Source organism: Myotis daubentonii, chromosome 2 (genome assembly GCF_963259705.1).
Source record: "Myotis daubentonii chromosome 2, mMyoDau2.1, whole genome shotgun sequence".
Classification (NCBI taxonomy): Eukaryota; Metazoa; Chordata; class Mammalia; order Chiroptera; family Vespertilionidae; genus Myotis; species Myotis daubentonii.
In genome coordinates this window covers 21,984,887-22,011,339 of record NC_081841.1, presented here as the reverse complement: position 1 = coordinate 22,011,339, position 26,453 = coordinate 21,984,887, and the positions used below count along the sequence as shown (strand labels likewise).

Sequence of the window (26,453 nt, the reverse complement as noted above, 5' to 3'; positions counted from 1 at the left end):
GGGCAGTGAGGGGTGCTGCTGATACTGGGCTGCTCGTGGGGCGGGGTGCACAGGTCTAAAAGAGTACACACACACACACACACACACACACACACACACCCCTCCGGGAACACAAGCTCACGCGCCTTGAGGGATACACACAATTTGCACATCCCAGTTTCTCATGGTCCTGGCTCTCCAGCACACACATACGCACTGTGTGGAAGGAACGCACACCCCCCTGCAGACTCTCCCCCTCGTGCATCCATGACACACGTGTGACTACAAAGTCTTAGCCTCACACACACATGCAGGCCCCGTTGGGGGTGGGTAGGTGGGTAACCAGTCTCCAGATAATTTTTTCCTGTCGGGAGAAACCTCATCTCCTAGGGCCAAGCCTGCCAACCTCTGCTCTGGGTCTGGCCCCACAGATCAGAAGATTCTGGGTCCCCAGAGAAGAGTCCACCTCTCTCTCTCTCTCTCTCTCTCTCTCTCTCTCTCTCACACACACACACACACACACACACACACACACACACACACACACAAATGAAGAGCATCTTCTTTATAGTAAGTTTACTGTATTTTTGTCAGCTCGGAGGTAGGGATGGGGAAGGGGCAGGAATACAAAGCAAGCAATGGGAGCTCTGGCAGCACCTGGGTGTGCTTCTTGGAAGAGGCAGGCTGGAAGGGAAGGGAAGGGAAAGGGCAGAGGGACTGGGGGAGATTGTGAGAAAGACCGGAAGGAGAGGCAGAGCAGGCTAGGGATCCTGAGAACTGAATTAAGAGGAAGAGTACATGTAACCTTAAGTCTCCTTATCCTGAATGGTCTGGGGGTGAAGGAGCTGAGCCATGCAAGGCAGGGGGACTGAAGCCCAGCACCATCACCCTTCCCAGGAAGTCCTCTCAGTGGGTTCACTCTTCCCCAGTGCCTGCCCGCCCTGGCAAGGCTCACCTTCCAGAAGGTTCTGTACAGGGTACGTGGTAGGTCCCTGGGAACTCTGCTCCCAGCCTGTGCCCTGAGTAGGAGAGCTGAAGGCTTTGTCCTCTGGTAACAGGATTCTGCCTCCAGCAGGCGGTGAGGGATTTCAGGCAGGAAGGCCCTCCTCCATGCTCTGACCTCCTGAGGCAGGCCTCCCCAAGGTGCTCCTGTGAACCCTCCGGTACATACTGAGCACCCGTGACTAGCCGGCTGCAGAGATATCTGTGGTATCTGTTCTGTGTTCAAGAAACAGCCATAGAACTAGGGGCCAAGCAGTCTGGGCAATCAATATGACCTCTGTGAATTCCATTTCTGGTCTATAAACTGGAGATGCTAATCTTGGTCCTGTCACTACCAGCCTTGTAGGATTTTCTTTTTCTTTTTTAAAAAAATATATTTCTTTATTGATTTCAGAGAAGAAGGGAGAGGGAGAGAGATAGAAACACAATGATGAGAGAGAACCAATGAACGGCTGCCCCCCGCACGCCCCCCATTGGGGATCGAGCCCACAACCTGGGCATGTGCCCTTGGCTGGAATCAAACTTGGGACCCTTCAGTTTGCAGGCCAACGTTCTATCGACTGAGCCAAACCGGCTAGGGCCTTGTGGGACTTTCATAAAGTTTAAATAGATAAAGGATGTGGAACTGGTTTATAAACTGAGTGTGCTGCTTGGGTGATAAGGAATTGTGTCAGTGCACAAGTGTGAGCTGTGGACAAGGGTGTGTGTCAGAATGGAACGGTGGAGCGGTTAGAGCTGGACCTGTCCTTGATGGGCTGTGTGACCTTGGCCTACTCCCTGCCTTCTCTGGTGCCAAGGTTCTTCCCTGTAAGATGACAATCCTGTGCTTCGTGCTTCAGTCACCCAGCCTCACACTCCAGGCCAGGCAGGGCTGGTCCTGAGTGCTCCCCCGGGATCCAAGTGGGCCGTGAGGGACAGAGTTGAGAAGAAATAATCAAAGAAGGGCGAGGGTTCAACAGAAGAGGGAATCGGGGAGCGGTGGTGTGAGTAAGCCTCCGGAGGAGGAGACCCAATGGCCAGCTGTGGACAAGGAGAGCAGGAGATGGCAAAGGCGCTGGGATCTGCTACATTCATCCGGTCCCCAGGCCCCGGAGCCCAACAGGAAACGCAGGGTAGACAGCTGGGGAGGCTGCAAGTGGGAAGCTCCCCCTGGCCAGTGCCTCAAATGAGATTGCATGTCTTCTGGAGCCGGCTGGAGGAAAAAAGCAGAAGAGGAGCAAGGCTCTTCCTCCCCAACTCCTTGGAGTTCTAGGACCTCCATGGCCCCTCTTCTCTTCCAGTTTGGTAATGGCCTCTGGGCCACATCCTCCCTCCACCTTCTGCCTGCTTCCTACCTCCTCAGCCATCCCGCTGTACCCTTCTCTCCCCCCACCACCTCCCTTAGCCCCCATCTCCTCATCTGCATCCCTCCTCCCCCTCCTCTCCCCCTAGCCCTCCCATTCTCACCCCCCTTTCATCCCCCCCCCCCCCAGTTCCTTACTGGGGGCATTGGCAGGTCTTCTTTTCACTGAGGAGTCTCTTGATCTGAGACATCCGCACTGCCTGGCGCTGTCCAGGAAGAAGGAGAGGAGTAGTGAGGGTCCCAGGCCTCCAGAAGGGAGGTGCCCCTTGGAGGGGGGAGTGGGGAAAGCTGGGAGAGGAGAAGCAGATACTGTGGCTGAGGCCATCTGTCCCAGAGTTCACTCTCTGCTCCTTCCTGCCTCTCCCTCCCTGGGATCTGGGACAGAGCCCAGTCTGCAATAAGGGAACTCGATGGTGGGTAGAGAGAAACAGAGCAGAAGCAGGTCACATAGACAGGACACCCTAGTCGCTATGTGTGTGTATGGGCGGGCGGGGGGGGGGGGGGCGGGAATTGAGGTCTAAGGAGGTTCACTCACCCTTCGGTGCCAGCATTTGACACAGCAGAAGATGCAGAACCCAGTGAAAATCAGAAAGCCACCTACTGCCCCCAGCACAATGGCCAGGAGCTTTGGCGAGGCCTGGATTAACTCTGAGTACAAAACTGCAAGAGAGAAGAGAGGTGGGTTCAGCTCACATTACCTTCCCTCTGGGCACCGCACTCTGGAGGCCTGAGGAAGGCCTGGCTGCCCAGCCACACCTGGGCCTGATGCTGGGGTTGGGAGACTGGGGCAGGACCCTCTGGGCTCTCCCAGGCCACCAGGCTGGAGGGGAAAGACTGGGGAAGGGTTTTTAAGGTTTGAAGACTACAGGGCACTCTGGGGAGCTAGGAGCAGTGGTCCATCCTATGTGCCTTCCACACACACACATGGGCGAGTGCTGTGGCTGGGTTAGGAAAGGAGCAAGGATGGGGACTCTTGGTCAGGTGGGCCCCATTCATGGGCTGCAGACCTTGGGCAGTTGGGAACTTTCAGGGCTACATGTGGGTCCCTAGGGTCCAGGACCATACCCTACTTCACCTTATCACCCCTGTGTCCGGGCACCATGCACATAACCCACCTCTCTCAGGAGACTTGGGAGACTGGGACTCTGCGTTTTCTTTGCCAACCCTGGGAAGGTCCCACAGCTGAGGAGGAAGGGGCTTGGGGTTAGGCCTCACTCACCCTCGACATTGGATTCCAGCAGGACTTTGTTGTTGGCAGTCAGTAGACAATGCCACCTCCCCGCCTCAGGGTCCTTCACCTGCACCAGCTTTTGATGACCTGAGACCTTTGTAGTCTGGTTGTCCAGCTTCAAGCTCAGCATCAGCTGGGAGGTGTTGGTCCCCAACACCTCACAGGTCAATTGGTTCTGGGACTTAGTCACTGTAGAGGGACAAGAACCTGAGGTTAGGAGCCTGGACCTCTGAGTTCTTGGCACCTCCATGCTCTAAGGGGAATCAGTAGAACAATCAAAAGGACACTTTACATGGGAGTTCCTCTTTCGGCATCTCAAGCACATTGTCATACAGCTTTAACAGAGAAAACACAGCTTTTGAGGTCCAACAGAACAGTCTTGGATTCAAATCCCAGCCCCACAGCTTACGATCTGTGTCTCTGAACAAGTTACTTAGCAACCTGAGCCCCAGATAATTATTAATGCACAAGTACTTGTAGGCTCTTAAATGGGGCCTGGCATGTGGGAAGCATCAAGTATTAGCCATTATTGCTTGTGGGGTTGTTATGGTGATTAAGGAAACAGAGAAGTGAAGAACTCAGTGTGGAGCCTGACATTGTCATCATCACTAGTACACTCAGAGCAAATGTGGTCATCCTCATTAGTAGAAAGCAGACACACACAGGTAGGGGGCTTAGCCAGGATCATGGTGGGGGTGGGGAGACAGAGACAGAACTAGAACCCTGGTTGTCAGCATATGCCCTTTGGGGATTCTCAGTGGAATGTGCCCTAGGCTGGCTCACAGATGTCAGGGAAGGACATATGGATTCCAGGTTTAGTTCAAAACCAGCCTCACACCAGTCGGCCCTCCATCAGCCCCATCAGACAACCAGGGCTTAGGCATCCCTTTGGGGGCCAGTCCTGCCTTAGAAGGAGCCCTGGTCAGGCCCCTCCACCTCCTGTCCCCCCGTCTTCCCCTTCTCAGCCCGGCTCCTCACTTCTCATCACCGCGAGGTTCACTTTCTGATGCAACTGCCCCTGGCTGAGATTCAGGGTCAGGTGTCCAGAACCAACGTCCTGAAGCGAGGCCTGGGGCAGGCTGAAGGTGAGCGGCAGTGTCTCCTTCAGCTGGATCTTCTTTTGAAACTTCTTCACAGTCACCTTTCTGTTCTCCAAGGAGAAGGTGATCCAGGGCTGAGGGGAGGAGGTCCCCTCCTCCTGCCACCTCAGCTCCCCGACCAGGTTTTCATCCTCAAAGGTAAGTGGGAAGGAGAACTCCACGGGCTCCCCCACTTTTGTATAGACTGTGTCAGAGACGTTCCGGAAAGCTGGAGGTAGGAAGGGAGAGAACCTGGGTTAGAAGGAGGTAGAATGATAAGGGTGTACAAAGTGGGGTAGGCATTTGGTGGGGGCAGCAAAAAGATGGAAGGGGACCAGGTGCCTTCAAACACCCAGGTTGTCATTTCAGGCCCTTAAATTCCCATCTAGCTCTCTAATCCCTCTCATCTCTCCACCCCAGCACGTTCCTCTTCCCCCTGGAAGCCCTCGTAGAACAGCCCAGCCAGAGGCGTCCTCTCCTTCCTTAGGATCTGGGAGCACAGAAGGTATTTGGCCTGCATTTATTTATTCATTTTTAATATGGTTTTATTGATTGTTAGAGTGAGACAGAAACATCGATGAAAGAGAAACATCATCAATCAGCTGCCTCCTGCATGCACCTCTACTGGAGATGAAGCCCACAAACCCGGCATGTGCCCTGACCAGGAATTGAACCTTTCACCTTTTGATTCCTGGGTTGACACTCAACCACTGAGCCTCATGAGCTGGGCTGGCCTGCATTTCTTAGGTGCTTAAGTTAGCACCCTTCACAAGATAAGAGCAAACACTTACATAGGCTGACTATGTGCCAGGCTCTGTTCTACGGGCCTTACATTGCATCGATTCTTACCATGACACCACAAGGTGGGTACATCATGGTGAGCATCATCCCCACTTTACAGAATCCAAGGCACAGAGAGGTTCAGTAACTTGTCCAAGGTTGTCAGAGCCAGGATTTGAATCCAAGTGCAGACACTGCCCCACCTTGTGTCACACAAGCACCCGCGGAGGACTAGACCTGCATTCTGCCCCCCACCCCCACCCCCGTGCCTAGCTCAGGATTCTAAAGGTGAATGTAGCATTTCCTCAGGGCTGGCTAGTATCCCCCAGTGAGTAAGTGGATTTGCAAATGGGTGGGTGAGTGGAGAGTGGAGGCAACAAAGAAAATAGGTGTCCTTGACACTCCTCCTGTGGGGCCCCTCACATCCTGCCACCCCATCTCCCTTCCTTCCTCCATGTCCACCACCCTGAGGAAGAGAGGGCCCAGTGTATCCCTAGGATAGACTTCAGCTTTTTTTTTTTTTTTTTAATATATTCCATTGATTTTTTACAGAGAGGAAGGGAGAGGGATAGAGAGCTAGAAACATCGATGAGAAAGAAACATCGATCAGCTGCCTCCTGCACACTCCCTACTAGGGATATGCCCACAACCAAGGCACATGCCCTTGACCGGAATCAAACCTGGGACCCCTGAGTCCACAGGCTGACGCTCTATCCACTGAGCCAAACCGGTTAGGGCTAGACTTCAGCTTTAGGGGAGCCTGGCCCTGGCCTCCCTCTGTCATCTAGTACCAGACTCAGGAGTAGAGCAATGAGAGCAGAGGGAGGGTCTGTCAGCCTTTGAGGTGGGGCTGTGGGGTGGGGGGTGGGGGGGAGAGGGGGTTCTGCAGGAGAGAGGAGCAGCTCTTACCCAGCACCATGATGTTTATTTCGAACACCAGTTTCTTCGTGTCCTGGGAGACGGTGCATGTCCAGGTGCCACTGTCCTGCGACTTCAGCTGGGACAGTGAGAGGCTCTTGTCCCTATTCTGCTTTTTATTCCCGGGACCTTTCCATTCTACTGAAGGGTTTCTACCAGGGGGGCTCTCCAAGGTCAAGGTCAGGCTCTGTCCCTGCAGGAGCTGGATGCGATTTTTGATATCCAAATTGGCATTCACTGTGGAGAGAGCAGGTCACCTGTGTCACACACACTCTATCGCCAAGGAGAAGGGAAGAAGCCAGGAAACCAAGAGTGTCTCCATTACCCCTGCCCCAACATCTTTCTCTCAGTCAATGCCCAGCTGCCCACCCTCAGCCCTAGGCAGGGCCTCCCTCTTCTTCTTCCCCACTTCCATCCTCCTCCTTCTCCTCTCTTTCCTTGTCTCCCCCCCCCCTACGCCCCCCTTTTTCCTCTGGCTCCTTGCCCTTCTCCTTCCTCCCTTTAGCTCTTTTCCTCTCCCCCATGTCTGACCCAAGGCTTGAGGAGGGTTTGAGGAGATGTGGTGGTCAGTCTCATTTGGCTCTGGACTATTGAAATACTGACAGCTAGTTTGGCCCTGATTTGGGTGAAGGGATAGGAGGGAAGGGGAGGGTGATTGGCTGGAGGTGTCTGTACCCCAGGTCTGCCCTACTCACATTTGAACACCACAAGTTCCACTTCTGTTTGCTTGTTGTCCACTGTACAGCTATAAATCCCTGAGTCTGTTATCTCAAGATTACTGATGATCAGAGGAAAGGATCCTTGATTCCATAGGGATTTTGTTGAATGGACACGACTTTTCAGCTTGGAGGAACCTGGGAGTAGAAGTCATAGGGAGGAGATTGGGGTATGCTGGAGACATGGTACCCCTGGTGAAGGCACGGCTCACAACTCTTCTCATCTGATTTACTAATTTCCTGCAGAATCTGTCCTTGTCCTAATCAGAGAACCCCAGGCTGGCAAGGAGGTCCCATCACATGCATTTACCTGGCCAGGACAATATCTCACTAATCCAAAATAAAGTAACATCATATTTAGAAAACATCAGCTTTTACATGCCAAACACTTTACATGTACCATCCCAATTAATCTGCACAACAACCAACAAATAGCACTGTTTTGCTCATTTAGCAGATAAGGAAACCGAAGCTCAGAGAGATTAAGTAGTTGCCCAAACTCTTCTTTGCACAATGATGGCAGGAACATAAACCAGTGTAATTTCTTTGGAAAGTAATTTGTAATATACTAGTGGTCCAGTGCACAAAATTCATGCAGGGGGCGGGTAATCCCTCAGCCCGGCCTGCACCCTCTCCAATGTGGGATCCCTGCGGGATCGGGCCTAAACTGGCAGTTGGACATCCCTCTCACAATCCGGGACCACTGGCTCCTAACTGCTCGCCTGCCTGCCAGCCTGATCATCCCCTAACTGCTCCCCTGCTGGCCTGATTGATGCCTAACTGCTCCCCTGCCAGCCTGATCACCACCAACTGCCCTCCCCTGCTGGCCCAACTGCCCACAAGTGCCCTCCCCTGCTGGCCCGATTGCCCACACTGCCCTCCCCTGCCACATGGGACCAGCCTCCTCCGTGCCGCATGGAGCTGCGGGACCCCCAGGCCTCACTGCACGCATGGAGTGGCCACCGGCCCAGCATGTGGGCGTGAGGGCACGAGGACCACCTAAGCTTTTATTAGTGTAGATACCAGAATTGCAAGTGCACATACAAAACTAAATGACTACCAAGAAAAGGTAGGTAGTTCACCCATTCAGTGGGTTGCTATGAAAGAAGAATGAGGAAGCTCTTTATATACTGAGATGGAATAATATATAAGAATAAAGCAAGATATTAAATAGGCTACCATTTGTTTAAAAAGGAGTGGGAGCCTGGCTGCATGGCTCAGTGGATGAGTGTTGACCTATGAACCAGGAGGTCATGGTTTGATTCCGGTCCAGGGTACATGCCTGGGTTGTGGGCTTGATTCCCTATGTGGGGCGTGCAGGAGGCAGCCAAGCAATAATTCTCATTATTGATGTTTCTATCTCTCCCTCTCCCTTCCTCTCTGAAATCAATAAAAAGAATATTTTTTAAAAGAGTGGGAAATGTATCTATCTTTATCCATCTATCTACCTTGTATATGAACAAATATTTCTATAAGTAAGCATAATAAAATGGTAACCTTGGTTGCCCCTGTGGGATAGGAAGTAAATACCCTTGAGAAAGGTGTGAGAGGGGGGCTTTTCACTATATACCCTTTTGTGCCTTTTTTAAAAATTTAATTCTCACCTGAGAACATGCTTAGAGATGAGAGAGAGAGAGAGAGAGAGAGAGAAACATCAATCAGTTGCCTTCCTTATAGGCCCCAACCGGGGATCAAACCCACAGCCCAGGTATGTGCCCTGATTGGAAATCGAATGGGCAACCTTTTAGTGCACATGATGACTCAACCAACTGAGCCACTCCGGCTGGGCCCCTTTTCTACCTTTTGAATTTTGACTCCAGTAAGTGGTGGAATGGAATTAAAATCCAGGCTGGTTAGGTACACTGTGAAGCACTAGTACGCTATGCAGTACTAGTTCCTCAGGCATGGACATGCAGTCTCCTCTTTTAGTATCTAACAACTATCACCGAGAGGAAGTCCTTGTTCACTAACCATTTCCCCATGTGCAGTGGTAGCTCCAGAATCCCTGTGGAGGGCTTTAGAAGCCACATTTACATAGCAAACACACCATTTTTTACTTGGAATGCATATTTGCTGGGGTGGGAAGAAGGTGACTGAGATAAAGCCCCATCCCCAACCCTCTCTGCACCATCTCTGCCTCCCTGAGCAGTCATAGGCCCTCTTCCTATATTGGCCTTGGTGCGGGAGACTGGATGCCATGTTGGCCATGCATTCACCCTTCTCTCCTCTTCCAGACCTCATCCCCCCTTCCCCACTGCTCAGGCTCATCCTCTCTAGGAACCTGTAGCCCTGGGCACAGTGCAGCCCTGTCCATGTCCACTACCCTGAGGACATGGACCCTCCTCCATCACTCACCCAACACCCCTTTCATTTGTCCCTTCAGTTGTTCCTACCCTACTTGCCCTTTCCCTTGGATCTACACATTGTTTAGTTCCCCAATTTTTCTGAAATCCTACTATGTTCCTCCACAATTTACCAGAACTCTTGAAAGAGTAGCCTTCTTTAGTTCTGCCCCATTTTTCACTTCTTTTGATTCTCTCCTCCATATCTAAGCACCTTTCCCTTTCTTTCCTATTCTGAAATCACATTTAGGTGTTACGTAAATGGGCAGTGATGGCGAACCTTTTGAGCTTGGCGTGTCAGCATTTTGAAAAACCCTAACTTAACTCTGGTGCCGTGTCACATATAGAAATTTTTTGATATTTGCAACCATAGTAAAACAAAGACTTATATTTTTGATATTTATTTGATATTTAAATGCCATTTAACAAAGAAAAATCAACCAAAAAATGAGTTCGCGTGTCACCTCTGACATGCGTGTCATAGGTTCGCCATCACTGCCCTAGGCTCTGTCTTGGATCCTCTTCCCCGTTTCTATAGATGCTCTAAACTCCACTGCACCCCCCGTCAGCTCTGCAGATGATTCCCCAGGTGATACTCCCAACCTCTCCTCAATTCTGGGCCTACATTTCCAGTGGCCCAAGGGGATTTTATCAGATTAGCCTGACATCACCCAAACTCAGTTGATTCAAAATGTATCCACCTGGGGGCCCGCGGAGGACTGGAGAGCGGGGCGCGCGCGCTCGCGGGCCGGGACCGAGGCCGCCATGGCGCCGCCCCCGCAGGCTCGGGTGCTGCGGTGCTGCCGCTGCCGCCTGTTCCAGGCGCACCAGATGAAAAAGAGTCTCAAATGGACGTGCAAAGCTTGTGGAGAGAAGCAGTCATTTTTACGGGCTTATGGTGAGGGCTCTGGTGCTGACTGTAGACGTCACGTCCAAAAATTGAACCTGCTGCAGGGCCAGCTCTCGGAGGCGTCACCCAGAGAGGAAGCGGGGGGAGAGAGAGGTGGAAACATCAATGATGAGAGAGAACCATCGATTGGCTGCCACCTGCACACCCCACAGTGGGAATCGAGCCTGCAACCCAGGCATGTGCCCTCGACAGGAATCGAACCCAGGATCCTTCAGTCCACAGCCCGACTCTCAGAGTCTTCTTCTTCTTTTTTTTTTTTTTCTCAGAGTCTTCTTATCCACTGAGCCAAACTGGCTAGGGCGGGTGATGAAAATTTTCTATGCCTTGTCAGTTATATCTTAATAAAAAAAATTTTCAATAAAAAAAAAAAAAAAAAAAAAAAAAAAATGTATCCACCTTTCCCTAAAAGAATTCTTCCTCCTTGCTTTCCTTTTCCTCTTCTGAGCCCATCATGGCCCACATGTCCAGGCTGTCCTATACTTTGCAAAAGTGATTGCAGGATGGTGTGAAAAGTCAAGAGTGTGGTTGGGTCTGGGATAAATTCATGGAGGAGACCAGTGTTGAACCAAGACTTAAAAGAGGTAAAAAGCAGTGGACTAGAGGGAAGGAGAGCAGTGAGGTCATCCAGGAAGGAGGAAAGCTCCAGTGGGCAACCACCTCAAAGCACTGAGGAAACCACTGGGGTGTGGAGGTTTCTGGCTGGGAAGTGATGCTGGGGTGAATGTCAGGCAGAAGCTTCTAGATTAGTCTAACGGCCTAGGGAGTGAGATGTGGAGGGCATTGCTTCGGAAGTCAGTGCTGTAACGGGTGGAAGAGAAATCAAAATGAGAGAGACTAGTTATTAGAGAGAGAATTGTAGTAGCGGAGAGGCATGTGGCCTTGGTGAATGACTGTGGCATTCCCATGGGAACAAAGAAGATGGAACAGAAAAACACTCCAAAGGAAGGAATGGCCATAGTTGGTGATGGATAGGAAACCAGGGATTGAAGCAGAAAAAATTGGGCTGTTTCATCTTGAAGGGTGTTTGCTGGTTTCTTTCTGAAAGAGCTGCATTTAATACCAGTCTTTGCAGGTGACACTCATCATGATCTCCCCTACTCAAATTGATCACTGGGCTTGGTTGCAAAGAATAATTCAGAAAGGATATTAAAGTAAAATCTGCAGACGTCTCATGCTTATTTCTGGTCTTATGTTTCTCATCATTCATAACCTGATGACCATTTATGACAGATACTGGGAGTCACAAGATGTCACCACAATCCGACTAGAATTGCCGAGGTGTCTCATTAACAAGGATCAAATTGATGCCTCACAAAAGGAGAAACGGAAGTATGCCAAGTCAGGATGATCTGAAATTAAACCTGGACGCCTTTGGGCTTTTGGGCCTTTGGGCCTTTTTAAAGTCTCTTGAGCATTTTTAAATAAAAATAAATTTGGGTTTCACACAAAAAAAAAAAAGAAAAGAAAAAAAATTTTTTTAACTCTTAGTTCAGGAGAATGACACTGCCTTTGTCAGAGATCAGGAAGTTGGGGAAGGGAGCTGCTCTGCAGAAAACTCAAATCACCGAAAGAGAACAAAAGCATTGACACAGAGACTTAAGAATTTTTAGAAAGAAGCACATTGTTTCAATCTCACAGGTGATCAAAGAAATGCAAAGTAAAATAACAATGACATTTTCAACTGTCAAATTAGTAAAAAAAAAAACAAAACAAACACAAAAAATTAAATACTAATACCGCTCAGTGTTGGCAAGGGTGCTAGTGAGAATGGCACAAAGTAACATCCAGACTTACTGAAAATAAATAGAACCTTCCTGGAAGCAATCATGCAGTATATGTCAACTGTTCTTAAAAATTCATATCCTTAATTTCATTTCTAGAACTATGTCCTCAAAACAATAATTTAAGCCTTGGCTGGGTGGCTCAGTTGGTTAGAGTGTCATCGCTATATGCCCAGGTTGCAGATTTGATCTCTGGTCAGGGCACATACAAGAAGCAACCAACGAATGCATAAATAATTGGAACAACAAACCAATGTTTCTTTCTTTCTCTCTCCCTCCTTCCTTCCTCTCTCTAAAATCAATAAATAAAAAAATTAAACAATAATTTAAAATTTCAAACCAAAATATGGGTACAAAAATAATAACTATAGTGTTTGTTAATAGGATCCAACATTAGACAAGAAGATAATGGCTTGCATATTAGAGTACGTGAATTTGATAGAATATTAGGGTGCTACCAAAAATGATATCTATAAATAATTTTAATGAAATGGAAACTAGCCCTAGCCGGTTTGGCTTACTGGATAGAGTGTCAGCCTGCAGACTGAAGGGTCCCAGGTTCGATTCCGACTAAGGGCACATGCCCGGGTTGCAGGCTTGATCCCCAGTATGGGGCGTGCAGGAGTCAGCCAATCAATGATTCTCTCTCATCATTGATATTTCTATCTCTCTCTCCTTCTCCCTTTCTCTCCAAAATAAATAAAAGAAATATATTTTTAAGAGAAATGGAAACTATTCATAATATACATTTTTAGAGTTGCATTAAGTTAATCTTTACTTTTTAAGTTAGTTATTTGAATTAGGAAAATTATACAGACTCAACACTTCCCTTTTCCTTGGCCCAGCCTCCTAATACTATTATTCAGTTTGGTGTGGATTCCTCCATGCTTTTTTCTTAGCTCATGCAAACATATATTCACACACATTGTATTTTTAAATTAAAATGAGAACATATTACACATATAGCTTACTCTTTCCACTTAACACAATATGCTTCACATCTTTCTGAGCATATACATGTGGAACTTTTCATTCTTTTTGTGGGCCACAGTGTTTTTCTCTGGTGTTTGACTAAAGTAGAGCAGTTATTATCTAAAAGTGTTTTATCTTTCTAAGTTGCTCCTTTCCTGGTCCTTTGTCTAGAAAACACAGGCTTTTGTTGAGGCTTATTTTTGTCTGTGCCCATTGGTGCTTTCAGCGTACCAGCTTCTTCAGCTCCAAGACTGGAATATATAAGGCAATAAGAAAACTCACTACATGTCGTTCCTCAGGTCCCGAGGCCCCTACCAGTCTGCCCTCTTCTCTGCAACTTTCAAAATCTTCTTATGTTAGTTTTACATATAATTTCCAGTAAAGCCCATAGGATTTTCTGTTACACTTATTGGGAGCAATAGTGAAAAGTATGTGCTGAACTGTCCCTCCAAAATTCATATGTTGAAGCCCTAACACTCAATATGATGGTATTTGGAGATGGGGCCTTTGGGAGATAATTAGATTGAGATGAGGTTGTAGGCTGGGGTCCTCATGATGTGATTAGTGCCCTAATAAGAAAAGACATCAGAAAGCTTGCTTTCTCCCTCTACCAAGTGAGGACACAGCAAGAAGGCGCCATCTGCAGGCCAAGACGAGAGTCCTTTCAGAACTAACCATGCTGGCTGGCACCTTAATCTCAGACAGTCAGCCTCCAGAACTGTGAAAAAATAAGTTTCTGTTTTTTGACTCACCCAGTCTATGGCATTTTGTTATAGCAGTCCAAGAAGACTAATGCATACATCTACTTCATTTTTCTGAAAGTCCTAATTTTTTAAAAAAATCATATCATTTTATTGTACAAAAACAATGGACTTTGTATGTACACACTGTGCTGAATAGCTTCCCCCTTTAAGACATGTAAATGAGAATACTTGGATTAACTCTGGTCACAGAGGACAGAGCAACTCAACTGTCTCATAAACAAATATGCCCCAAATGTCTTTTAAGTCTACAGTTACGTGTGTTTTTTAAAATATATTTTTATTATTGATTTCAGTGAGGAAGGGAGAGGGGGCGAGAGATAGAAACATCAATGACAAGAGAGAATCATTGATCAGCTGCCTCCTGCATACCTCACACTGGGAGACTGAGCCCACAACCTGGGTCAGATTACCTGCCCAGGAATCGAACCATGACCTCTTGGTTCATAGGTTGATGCTCAACCACTGAGCCAGGCCAGCTGGTCATCATTGATGTTTCTATGTCTCTCTCCCGCTCCCTTCCTCTCTGAAATCAATAAAAACATATTGGTGGGGGGAGGGGAGGAGAGGGCTATATACATATGGGCTTCTACATGCAGAGTTCATCTCTTGAAGAAAACATAAAAAGTGATTAAAACAGTTGACTCTCGGGAAAAGAGCTAAGGAACTGGGGATCATAAGTAGGAGGAATATTTATTGTCACTATGTCATTTGCATGGTTTTAAAATTTTATCCTGTACCTGTATCATTTTTTCAAGTTCGTATTTTAACTTTAAAAGTAATAAAAATAGGAGAAACTAAGATGGCGGCATAGATAAACACCGGGAAATTGCTGCCTCCCACAACAATTGAAAAATACATCAAAAAGACAAAACGGACATCATCCAGAACTACAGGAAGGCTGGCTGAGTGTAAATTCTACAACTAGAAGGAAAGAAAAGCACACTGAGAGCCAGAGGAGCTGTGGAAGTAAAGTGCAGAGGTACAGGGGCTCGCGCGCACGCGGAAAGGGGCTGGCACCTGAGGACGCGGCTGTCTTTTTGAATCCGGAGGGAGTCACAAGCTCCCGACTGCTCTGAACTCCGGGTCCGGGAAGTCTCTGGGGACCCAGGACTCATACGGGGAGAAACTGGACTGTCTGGCAGCAGGCGAACTTGAGGGCTCCTTTCCCTCAGAGGTGCTCGCAGCAATTACCGGGACACTGAGACGCGAGACTCCTTAGGACAGGGCTGAGGATTCGCCACAGCTGCTTGCTCCGCCCTTTGATTCCTTGAGACCCCGCCCCACCCAGGCTGAGGCAGAGGCTTTTGCATGTGAATGCCCCGGCCCTTTGCAACCTGATAATTACCTAACTGCAGCTGGGCCAGACAGACCCAGAACTTCCAAGAGAAGGCCCAAGGCCCCACAGCGGCTTGCATTGCTTCACAGCTGAGCCTCATCAGGGCACCTCCAAACTCCAAAAAAGGAAGGGGAATCTGCAGTTCTCTTCATAGCTCCTGCTGTGTAACCTCAGGCAGAGGCTAAATTAGCACCTCCTTAGATCCAAGAGCCACTGTACCCAGTGGTCAGAGGGGGACCATCCAGTTCACAACTCCTCAGATCCATAAGGGACACACTCAGGGTGCAGTCTCAGTGAGCACCAAAGCCCCACTGAAGCAAGTCTTGCCCCAGAAGGGTGTCTCCAGCACAGAAGTTCTCCCACTGCAGACACAGCTGATTCTCACTGCCAATTGGCCTGGAGGTCAATTCCTCCCAGTGATCCTACAACAACCAAGGCATAACTACAACAAGACCGTGCACAAAGCCCACAAGGGGGTACACCAAGAGTGTCCACCTCAGGTAACTGGGGAGGCTGAGCCACTGGGCCCTACAGGACACCTAGCACACAAAGCCACTCTATCAACTCAGGGAAGCAGCCAAAATGCGGAGACAAAGAAACAGGTCACAAATGGCAGAAATGGAGGAAAGCAAACGACTGGACATAGAGTTCAAGGCCACGTTTATAAGGTTTTTCAAGAATTTTATGGAAACCGCCGATAAATTTAGTGAGTCCCTCAATAAGTATAGTGAGACCATGGAGGACATGAAAAAGGACCAACTAGAAATTAAGCATACACTGACTGAAATAAAGAATAATTTACAGAGATCCAACAGCAGACAAGAGGATCCCAAGAATCAAGTCAAAGATTTGAAATACAAAGAAACAAAAAATACCCAACCAAAAAAGAAAAAAGAAAAGAGATTCCAAAAATATGAAGATAGTGTAAGGAGCCTCTGGGACAACTTCAAGCATACCAACATCAGAATTATAGGGGTACCAGAAGAAGAGAGAGGGCAAGATATTGAAAACCTATTTGAAGAAATAATGACAGAAAACTTCCCCTACCTGGTGAAAGAAATAGACTTACAAGTCCAGGAAGCGCAGAGAACCCCAAACAAAAGGAATCCAAAGAGGACCACACCAAGACACATCATAATTAAAATGCCAAGAGCAAAAGACAAAGAGAGAATCTTAAAAGCAGCAAGAGAAAGACAGTCAGTTACCTACAAGGGAGTACCCATATGACTGTCAGCTGATTTCTCAACAGAAACCATGCAGGCCAGAAGAGAGTGGCAAGAAATATTCAAAGTGCCGAAACCAGCCGAAACCGGTTTGGCTCAGTGGATAGAGCGTCGGCCTGCGGACTGAAGGGTCCCAGGTTCGATTCTGGTCAAGGGCATGTACCTGGCTTGCGGGCACATCCCCAGTAGGAGATGTGCAGGAGGCGGCTGATCGATGTTTCTCTCCCATGGATGTTTCTAACTCTCTATCTCTCTCCCTTCCTCTCTGTAAAAAATCAATTAAAAAATATATTTAAAGAAAAAGAAATATTCAAAGTGATGAATAGCAAGAACCTGCAACCAAGATTACTTTATCCAGCAAAGCTATCTTTCAGAATAGAAGGTCAGATAAAGAGCTTCACGGATAAGAAAAAGCTAAAAGAGTTCATCACCACCAAACCAGCATTATATGAAATGCTGAAAGGTATTCTTTAAGAAGAGGAAGAAGAAAAAGGAACTCTTACCATTTGCCACAGCATGGATGGAACTGGAGAGCGGATAAATACCACAGGATCTCACTCATTTGTGGAATATAATGAACAACATAAACTGCTGAACAAGGACTGATCCAGAGACGGAGAGGCATTGATTGGACTGTCGGGCCTTGGAGGGGAGGGTGGGGGTAAGGGGGAAAGATCAACCAAAGGACTTACATGCAAGCATATAGGCCTAACCAATGGACACGGACAACAGGGGGGTGAGGGCATGAGCGGGGGGGGGGGGGGGGGGGGGCGGGGGTAGAGGATAACGTGACAAGGACACATATGTAATATCTTAATCAATAAAAAATATATTTAAAAAATAAATAAAGAAATAAAAGAAATTTTAAAAAATAAATAAATTTTTTTAAAAAAAGTAATAAAAATAAAGTCCTAGCAGAAAGTCAATTTATTTCAAGCGATTTAGCAGAATAAAATTCTAGGACGGGAAAATCGCTTGCAGCGTTTGTGGGAGTTGTGGTCCTGGGCTCTGTCCAAGGGTGTAAGTTCTGTAATGGGCCCGTGGTCCAGGGGAGGACGAAGGTTAGTTTGATCATAGGGCCTCTTGAAGTAGCTGTTTGAAGGAGGAGAGGACATGGCAGGCAGGGGACAGTTAATCTGCTGATTTCTGCTTTGTGTTTTTATCAGAAAGAGATCAGGAGTTGGGGGTTTTGTCAGTTTTTAGGGAATGGCTTTTTCATGTTCAGACCTGAAGAGTGGATATGGGTGTCTGATTCATGTTTCTCAGAGCCCAGAAAGAACATCCGCACTGGAAGGGGAGATGTTCATTTCTTTCTTTTTTTAAAATCCCCACAGGAGGGTATTTTCCCATTGATTTTTAGAGAGAGTGGGAGGGAGGGGGAAGGGAGGAGGAGGAGGAAGAAAGAGAGAGAGAGAGAGAGACATCGATGAGAGAGAGACACATCAATTGGTTGTCTCCCAGTGCACCCTGACAGGGGCTGGGAATCGAACCTGCAATACATGAATGTACCCTTGACCCGGAATCAAACCAGAGACCCCTTGGAGCACTGAGGGACACCTTAACCACTGAGCACACCGGCCAGGGCGGGAGATGTCCATTTGCAACAAACACAGTTTCCTGTGCACTGTGGCCAATTCAGGTCTGACGGCACTGAGGAGAGCTTTCCACAGGGGAGCCTAGGCTGAACGTTGGAGAATCAAAGCTCCAACCCAGCGCTGCCACTCACTGGGCACATAAGCTCAGGCAGGCGCGTCCTCTCAGGGCCACAGTTTCCTCTCTAGTAAGATCAGAGTCTTGGGATGGAATACTATGCTGCTGTAAAAAAGAAGGAACTCTTAACATTTGCAACAGCATGGATGGAACTGGAGAGCATTATGCTAAGTGAAATAAGCCAGTCAATGAAGGAAAAATACCACATGATCTCACTCATTCATGGATAATAGAGACCATTATAAACTTTTGAACAATAATAGATACAGAGGCAGAGCTGCCTCAAACAGATTGTCAAACTGCAGTGGGAAGGCCGGGGGGGGGGGCGTTGGGGGCAGGAGGGGGGGGTAAGAGATCAATCGAAGGACTTGTATGCATGCATATAAGCATAACCAATGGACATAAGACACTGGGGGGTAGGGGAGGCCAGGGGATTGTCAAGGGTGGGGGGGGGAAAAGGACACATATGTAATACCCTTTGTAATACTTTAAGCAATAAAACAATTTAAAAAAAGATCAGAGTCTTGGGCTGCAGCCATATTTCCCAGACTTCAACCATTCACATACCTTATACATGATTTTGGCCAAATCTACTTTTCCTATTTATGTAACATTTTAAAATGGTTTCATTTGTGCCCTAGGTGGTTTGGCTCAGTGGATAGAGCATCAGCCTGTGAACTGAAGGGTCCCAGGGTCGATTCTGATCAAGGGCATGTGCCTGGGTTGCGGGCTCCATCCCCAGTGGGGGCGTGCAGGAAGCAGCCAATCAATGATTCTCTCTCATCATTGATGTTTCTATCTCTCTCTCCCTCTCCCTTCCTCTCTGAAATCAATAGAAATATATATATATTTAAAAATGGATTCACTTTTTAAAATTAAATAAATTCATTTAAAAGGAAACTTTATATCACTATAATAAACAGGAAGTCAGTATCACTTGACATAAACAGAAGGCCATGTAAAAAAACGCACGCACACACCAAAAACCTAGCACCAGCCCAGGTGTCTCAGTTGGCTAGAGTATCGTCCCATACACCAAAAGGCTGTGGGTTCAATTCCTGGTCAGGGCACATATCTAGGTTAGGGGTTTGATCCCCAGTCAGGGGGCCTCAGAGAGCCAACCAACTGATATTTCTCTAACATTGATGTTTCTCACTCTCTCTCTCTCTCTCTCTCTGTCTCTCTGTAAAGTCAATAAGCATATCCTCATATCCTCAGGTGAGGATAAAAAAACCCTGAAAAAAACCAAAACTCCTAAAAGCAATGTTATAATTATCACTTAAAACTAACACATGGCCGAAACCGGTTTGGCTCAGTGGATAGAGCGTCAGCCTGCGGACTGAAAGGTCCCAGGTTTGATTCCGGTCAAGGGCATGTACCTGGGTTGCGGGCACATCCCCAGTAGGGGATGTGCAGGAGGCAGCTGATCAATGTTTCTCTCTCATCAATGTTTCTAGCTCTCTATTTCTCTCCCTTCCTCTCTGTAAAAAATCAATAAAATATATTAAAAAAAAAAAAAAACTAACACATGTACCTGGGTCTCTGTCACCCTAAACCCTCTGGGACCCCAGAGGTTCCTAGGAGTAGAGCGCTGACACCAGGGATGCTCAATTCACAATGCTTTCTTCCTGAATGGGGAGCGGGCCACCTTACCTATAACCCAGCCTGAAGCACCGGTGTGGTAGAGAGTGCTCACAATCGTGTTTCCTCCAGAATCTTTCCAGATGAATGGCATGTCCTTCTTCTCAGAAGCTTTGCAGGGCAGCTCCACCTGGCCTCCTGCCTTACCCAGCACCACTTCTCTCCCCTGAGTGGCTCCTAGGAGCAGTGCTAGGTGGAAAAGAAGGAGTCAGGCCTTGAGCCAATCACTACCCCACCTCCACCCCATCCCCCACCTTTGCATTTCTCAGTCAGCCCCTCCTCCCAGGCCACCTGCACCCACACCCCAAGTCTGAGCACTCACCCAGTTGCAGCAGCAGGAGCAGGTGCCTAAAAGAAGTTCCCTGGTTCATGGTGGCCTTGCTGAGGCAGGGAGGGACCTGGGTCTTCCCCCGAAGAAGGGGCAGAGCCTGAGGGAGAGACACTAATCATTAGGTAGTGGGCATTTCTTGGGCCTGGGGCAGACAGGGACGCTAGGCAATTGCTCCCTTCAGGAACCTACAACCAAGTCAGGGACGTGGACGTGTGTGTCTCTAAGCAGACCCCCACCAGCATGTGCCACCCAGTGCTGTGCCCAGGCCAGGGGTGGGGTCTCTGCCAGCTGCCAACAGAAAAGGACCGAGAAAGTAGCAAATTGGTGGGGACTGAGACCAGGGAGCCACGCCAGGTCACGAAGGTCTTTGAATGCCATGCTGGGATGCTGGGATGCTGGGACCCGACCCTGTGCCCTGGGAGCCAGCAGAGGATTTTTTTAAAATTTTTTTTATTGATTTCAGAGCGGAAGGGAGAGGGAGAGAGATAGAAACATCAATGATGAGAGAGAATCATTGATTGGCTGCCTCCTGCAAGCCCCCCATTGGGGATCAAGCCTGAAACCCAGGCATTTGCCCTTGACTGGAATCGAACCCTGGACCCTTCAGTCCACAGGCGGACATTCTGTCCACTGAGCCAAACCGGCTAGGCCAGTGGAGGATTTTATGTAGAGAAGGACACGATTAGATTTGCAAATGGCTCGTGAGTGGTGTGAATGTTTTGACCACTGGCGCTGGCGCAGGCCCCACCCTAGGATAGGGACCGGCAGCTACAGGCTGTCACAAGTGCCCACCGTGGTGGCTTCAGCAGCGCATACTAACATTGGACAGGCCAGCATGGCTCCTGAGCAGGGTGGATGTGCTGTGTGAAAGATGAGTGGGAGGAGGGCCAGCACGGAGTCAGGGTTGAAACAGCCCTGCCGGGAAAGGGGAGGCCTGAACTCAGGCAGTGGCGGTGAGACGTGGGAGAAGAGATTGACTTAAGGTGCGATTCCCAGGACTTGGGCCTGATCCCGTGTGAGGCGCCAGGGAGAGAAAGAGCAGAAGGTAAGGCCCTGTGCACCAGCGGACCGACCCTCTCACGCCTCCCCGGGGCACCGCAGGAGGTGGTTTCAGCGTTCAGTGACAGAGCGGCAGCCCAGCCGGTTCTGTGGTCGCTGGTTGGGGTGGGAGGTGGGGGGTGGGGGGAAGGAGGGGAAACCTGCAGAAAAGTTCTGAATAGACCTTGAGGAAGGGGTAGCATTAGGTTAGAGCAGCGATTCTCCACTGTGAGTCCAGATCCGCAGCGGCAGCAGCGGCAGGTGGACACTGGTTAGAAGTGCGAAGTCGCAGGCCCCACCTAGACGTGCTGAATCAGAAGCTGGGGCTGGGTCTAGCAGTCTGTTTTCACAAACCCCCAGGTGACTGACGCACACTTAAACCTGAAAACCATGAATTAGATGAAAGAAAAGGGAAGGGCCTCCCACCCCGAGGTGTGCAGAGGAGGCAGGGCTGTTCAAGGAGACTTGGGAGTTAAGAGGGGGGCTGGGGGCTGGGGGTTCTGATGCGGTTTGGGAGGAGACTTTTTTTTTTAAATCGTCACCCAATTTTTTCCACTGATTTTCAGAGAGAGTGGAAGTCGGGGGGGGGGAGTGGGGGGGGAGAACATCAACATGAGAGAGGTACATGGACTGGTTGCCTCCTCCACGTGCCCCCACTGGGACTGGGGAACATGCCCCTGACCAGGAATTGAACCTGGGACCCCTCGGTCTGAGGGCCGATGCTCTAACCACTTAGCAACCAGCCAGGGCAGGGGGAGATTTTTTAAAAAGCTCTCTCCAGGCACTCGACCTGCCTGAGAGAATCATTACCCAGGGCCAAGCACATGGTAGGGGCCTGATAGTGTGAGGTCTGATCAAAGAATGGAATCGATACCCCCTTCCCTGGGAACTGACCTGCAGACATAATTTAACATAATTGCTGTCACTGCCATGGAAAATCATCAGAGATTCCCTACGTCCAGGCCTTTTCCACCTTCAGTCCCATTCCTCTCTCTCAGTCCTGCGCTACCCATCAGGGCTTTCTCCTTCACACAAAACATCATACCCCTAACACTTCTGATTCTGAATCTACTTTTGACCCAGCAGACCACCGACCTCCACCCTCTTACACATCCCCTCCCTCACCTGCAGTAGATTCCCAAAACCCAGACCCTCCTAACCAGCAACCACCTTCTCCCCAGCCCCTGAGAGCCCAAGTCCCAAGAATGCAAGCTCCAAAACAGCCTTTTCCCACCTGACACTTGTTCTCGGGCCACCCAAAGACCACCCTCCTCAACAGCCTCTTCTATTCCCGCGCCCATTCTACCCCTGAGCGAGGCAGCAGGAACTGAGGGTATTGTGGTCAATTATGACAAACTTAATGAAATCACTCAAGGCTCTCACGCAACCCCTCGCTCCAGCCAGGAGGAATCCACACAACATTCCAGCTGACTACAATCGAAGGCCAATACCCTGTGATCTCGAAGTCCAGCCTCAGCAGGAAATAATTACAGAATATATGACCTTCGTCCCTATTCCATAAAACAAAAAGGCTGGAGTGCTAGGTTTGATCCAACAACTGACCTTTAGGCCACTCCACAGTGGACATTCCACTTGCCGAGACCACAATCCACTTGCTAAGACCATCTTCTCTCCCCTCCAGACTTCCCAAAATCCGGACCTGCACGGAGAATTCTCCGCCCAGAGAAAGCCCGCCTAGAGTCCTTTAAAAACCGCTGACTCCCATCACCGGGGTGCTGGAGCCTTCTGGGGCTCAGCCACCTGGTGTGCGGATGATCGAATAAATTCATAATCCCTCACCGTTCTGGCCTCCTGTGTTCCTCCTTTGGCGAACTAACAGATAGAATTTTTTTTTTTTAACCAGGGAACTAGGAAGATGTCAGGAAGGAGGGTTTAGAAAAGGAAGGAGGCTGGTCACAGGTGCAGTTGTTTACAAGTTAGCTTGGGGCAGGGAGGTGTTGAAGGGAAGGCTGGGGTGAGACCGTGGGGCAGGGGCACTCTCACATCTGAAGTGGTTCTCATCCCGGGGAAACAGGACTCTCTCTGTGTCTTTGGTGAGCAGAGACTGAAGGGGTCTCCTAGGGGATATCACTTCCCAGGGCCCAAATTCAGCTTCGGTGCTTGAGGAAGCTGGGATATTCCTGACCTTCCCCCAAATGGTGGTCATTTTTTCTTCCCCACGCCAGGATCCTAGGTCTGTGCAGAGGCCCACTCTTGCCCCCAGCTCCCTGCGCTGCCCCAGCCGGCCCCCAGAGCTCAGCTGAGGCAGGAGGCTAGGGGTTTCCAGCTGCTGCTTGCTTTTGTGCCTTGGGCTTCCGCTGCCACCCCAGAGAGCTGGCCTTTGATTCCCACATCCTCAGCCTCCCCAGACACGCTCCGCCCCAGTACTGCAGCATCCTGTACACCTCCCCCCACCCCACCCCCAGAGGCTGGGAGGGTTCGCTGGTCCCCAAGATCCTGGTGCCTCTCTCTCCTCCCCCACCCCACTTCTCACCCCTCCCCCAGCCCCCTGCAGTGTCTCTCTGCTCGCATCCCCTGCGTTTCTGTATCTGTGCCTCCCCACGTGGATGCATCCATCTGCAGCTCCCTGCCTAAGTGTCTCTCTCCCTCTGCGCCTCAGACCCCAGGAGGCAGTTCTGACTCTCCTGGTTTTGCGTGGAGTGCCCCTTGCCTCTCCTTTTTCGTCTCTCCCCATTCCAGCTGCCACCGAGCTCCAGTTCCATTTCTTGCCCGTAAACAGGCATCCAGGCCTTTGGCTGGAATGCAGGCTTCGACAAGCTTTGATCTGAAGGGAGCCCGCCGAGCACAGCCTGGAGCGGAGGGGCGGGTGCAAGGGCGGTGGCTGCAGGGTGGACAAAGGGAAAAACACAGATTGGGACAAACACACCGACGCCCCAGGGGCTGACGCGGGAGGACGGGAGGGGAAGCCGCAGGTAAGGAGCGACCCCGAGCAGCTCATTAAAGCCACAGCTGCGCTCTGCACAATCCACGATCACACACGAAGCCCAGGGGAGTGCAAGCAAGGTGGAGGCAGAGGGAGAGAGATGAGGAAATTCTGAGAGGCGAGGCCTGTGCACAGCGCAGTCGACCAAAAGGGAGACAGAGAACAGGGGGCGATGAGACCAAAACGGCAGCACACCACGCACCGCACACGCAGCGCCCTTGGGGTTCCTGCTGCCCTCAGCCTGGCCCCCCGAGATGGGATGCGGAGCGAGGCTGGGGAGAGGAAGAGGGCACGGCCTCACCACAGTGACAGTCTGTGGTCCCACAGGCACTTTTATCTCCTCCCCGCGGCCCCCAGTCGGCCCCGCTGGCCCAGCCACGGATGTGCCCCCCACCGCACACGCTCTCCTCGGCTTACTGGCGTCGTGTAACCTTCCTCGATGCCACGACCCCCCTGAGGGACCCTGTGGTTCGGTGGCTGCAACCTCCGCCATCCTCTCCTTTGCCTCAGACGCCCACGGTGGGGGAGCCGCGCCCCCCTCCTTCCCCTGTCCCCCGAAAGGTGCAGAACAGAGATCAACCTTAGAGCCTTACAGACCCAGGCCCCACCTGCCTCCTCCCAGCACCCACCTCAGCAGAGTTCTTTCATGCAACAGGCTTTTACTCAGCGTCCACACTGGGCGAGGCCCTGGGTCTCCCCAGCTCCCTGGCGGGGGGCCACCTCCCCCCACCGTGGCCAGGGGAGGCCCCGGTGCCCAGAGGCCCTGCCTGGAACCAGTGGCGGGGCAGCTTTTATTCTGAGGCTGACCTCTTCCGGAAAAGTGTCCTCACCCCGAGGGAGGGAAACCAGCCGGCGAGTGATCTCTGGCCCGTCCTCTCGGAAGCCTCTCAGCGGAGGGAGGCCGAGGCGGCCATTTTGTGGAAAGGGCCCCAAATTTATTTGTCAAAACACGAAAAGGTGGCGATCGTCCCCGTCAGGTCCTGCTCGCAGCCTCGAGCTCTTGAACGTGTGCCCCGCGGAGCAGGGCATCCAGGTGCAGGTAGTCCACCCAGAGCGAAGCCTCTGAATTGGGGAGAAGGGGCTTTTCTATGGGCAGGAACCTGACTGCCCGAGGAGGCCCTGTCCAGTCGCAGAAGGGGAGGCGGAGGGCGCCCCGGCACAGGGCGGAGCCGAGGAGGTCTTGGGGGAGAGAAGGTCTGAGGCTGTGGGTCGGACAAGGCGTCCTGTCTTGAGGGGTCTCACCCCCCCAGGGCCCCCCACACTCGGCCAAGCCTGGGGGCTGCACATCCCTCCTTAGCCCCCTAGCCTGCTTTGTCGGAGCAGCTAAGACACCTAGAACCGATTCTCTTAGAGCCAATATCTCCCATGATGTATTTGCCTAAAAATGTGTCTCTATCTATCCTCTTTCTAGCATGTCACACGTAGAGCTCAAAGTCAATCCTTTTTGAAAATTTTAACCTTTCCATTTCACTCATCATTTTAAAGCTAGTTAAAGGGGAAGTCTTTAGACATATTGTGCAAGATGTCCTAAAAAACGCACACAAGTAGACAAACATATCAAATACATATAAACAGAAAAGACGATTAACAGGCTGCGTCAATCGTGCGGCTTACGTCCGAAATGCCGCCAGTGTGATTTCTGGTGTGACTTCTTGGTGATGGTGTCACTGGGAAAATTGATTTTGGGAGAATTGCCTCTAGACTAGATTCCACTTCTCTTATTATTATTTTTTTATTGCTTTTCCCTTTGTTTCCCCTTCTCATTTGTTTGTTATAGGCCTCCTCCCCTCCTTCCTTAATATATTCTTTCTCTCCCTTTCCCACTCCCCCTTCCCTCTTTTTTCTCTTTTCGCTCTCTCCCCGTCTTCATCTTCTCCTCTCTCCATAGTTAGTTGCCTTCCACTGCTTTTCTCAGCCTGAGCTGGCCTCAAGTCCCCAGGTCTTCTCTGACTTTGCAGGCTGAGCCCACCCCCCTCTGAGAGCACCTTCTGGCCCCTGGCCCGGGCCCTGGGCTGGGCTGGTGGGGATGCCGAGAGGGTTTGGCATAGTCCCTCTTGAAGCTCACAGATCCAGTGGGAGATGGCTGCTCATGAAACGCAAGAGAAGGTGGCCCGACCTGCGGTGGGAGAGCTGGGAATCCAGCACATCCCAACGCATCTGCCGCCGCCGCGCTCTCCTCCCCTTCCCGGAGCTCTCCTCCCCTTCCCGGAGCCGCAGAAAGGTATGAAGCTGTCTGCCCATCTTACCTCTGGGCCTGTGTCTTTAGTCCCCTCTGAGTCGCTCCCCTACAGGTGTGCCTATGTGAGGGCTGGGAGCTCTGCCACCGCGACCCCGCTGGGGAGAGTGCTTGTTACTCCTGCAGAGACGCACTTAAGTGAAGAGACAGGAAGCCAGCTGGGTAGAGAGACTCCACA

General features: G+C 50.2%; 1 protein-coding gene across 3 annotated transcripts; it reads right to left on the bottom strand.

Annotated features, from left to right (window-relative positions):
* Nucleotides 1–552: 552 nt before the first annotated feature.
* Nucleotides 553–26,433, bottom strand: CD4 (CD4 molecule). 3 transcript variants are annotated; one of them, XM_059682080.1, is made up of 10 exons: nt 26,286–26,433; nt 20,049–20,154; nt 19,739–19,915; nt 7,027–7,185; nt 6,323–6,568; nt 4,533–4,862; nt 3,543–3,743; nt 2,859–2,983; nt 2,462–2,611; nt 553–2,173 (listed from the first exon to the last, which is right to left on the bottom strand). In XM_059682080.1, exons 2-9 carry the CDS (start codon nt 20,095–20,097, stop codon nt 2,486–2,488), a joined length of 1,413 nt encoding a protein of 470 aa, XP_059538063.1. In that variant the 5' UTR covers nt 20,098–20,154; nt 26,286–26,433; the 3' UTR covers nt 553–2,173; nt 2,462–2,485. The 3 variants fall into 3 exon arrangements, with proteins under 3 accessions (XP_059538063.1, XP_059538061.1, XP_059538062.1); XM_059682078.1 differs by lacking the exon at nt 26,286–26,433 and adding an exon at nt 22,659–22,899; XM_059682079.1 differs by lacking the exon at nt 26,286–26,433 and adding an exon at nt 22,659–22,892 and having other exon boundaries at nt 2,462–2,529.
* Between the last annotated feature and the right edge of the window lie 20 nt (nt 26,434–26,453).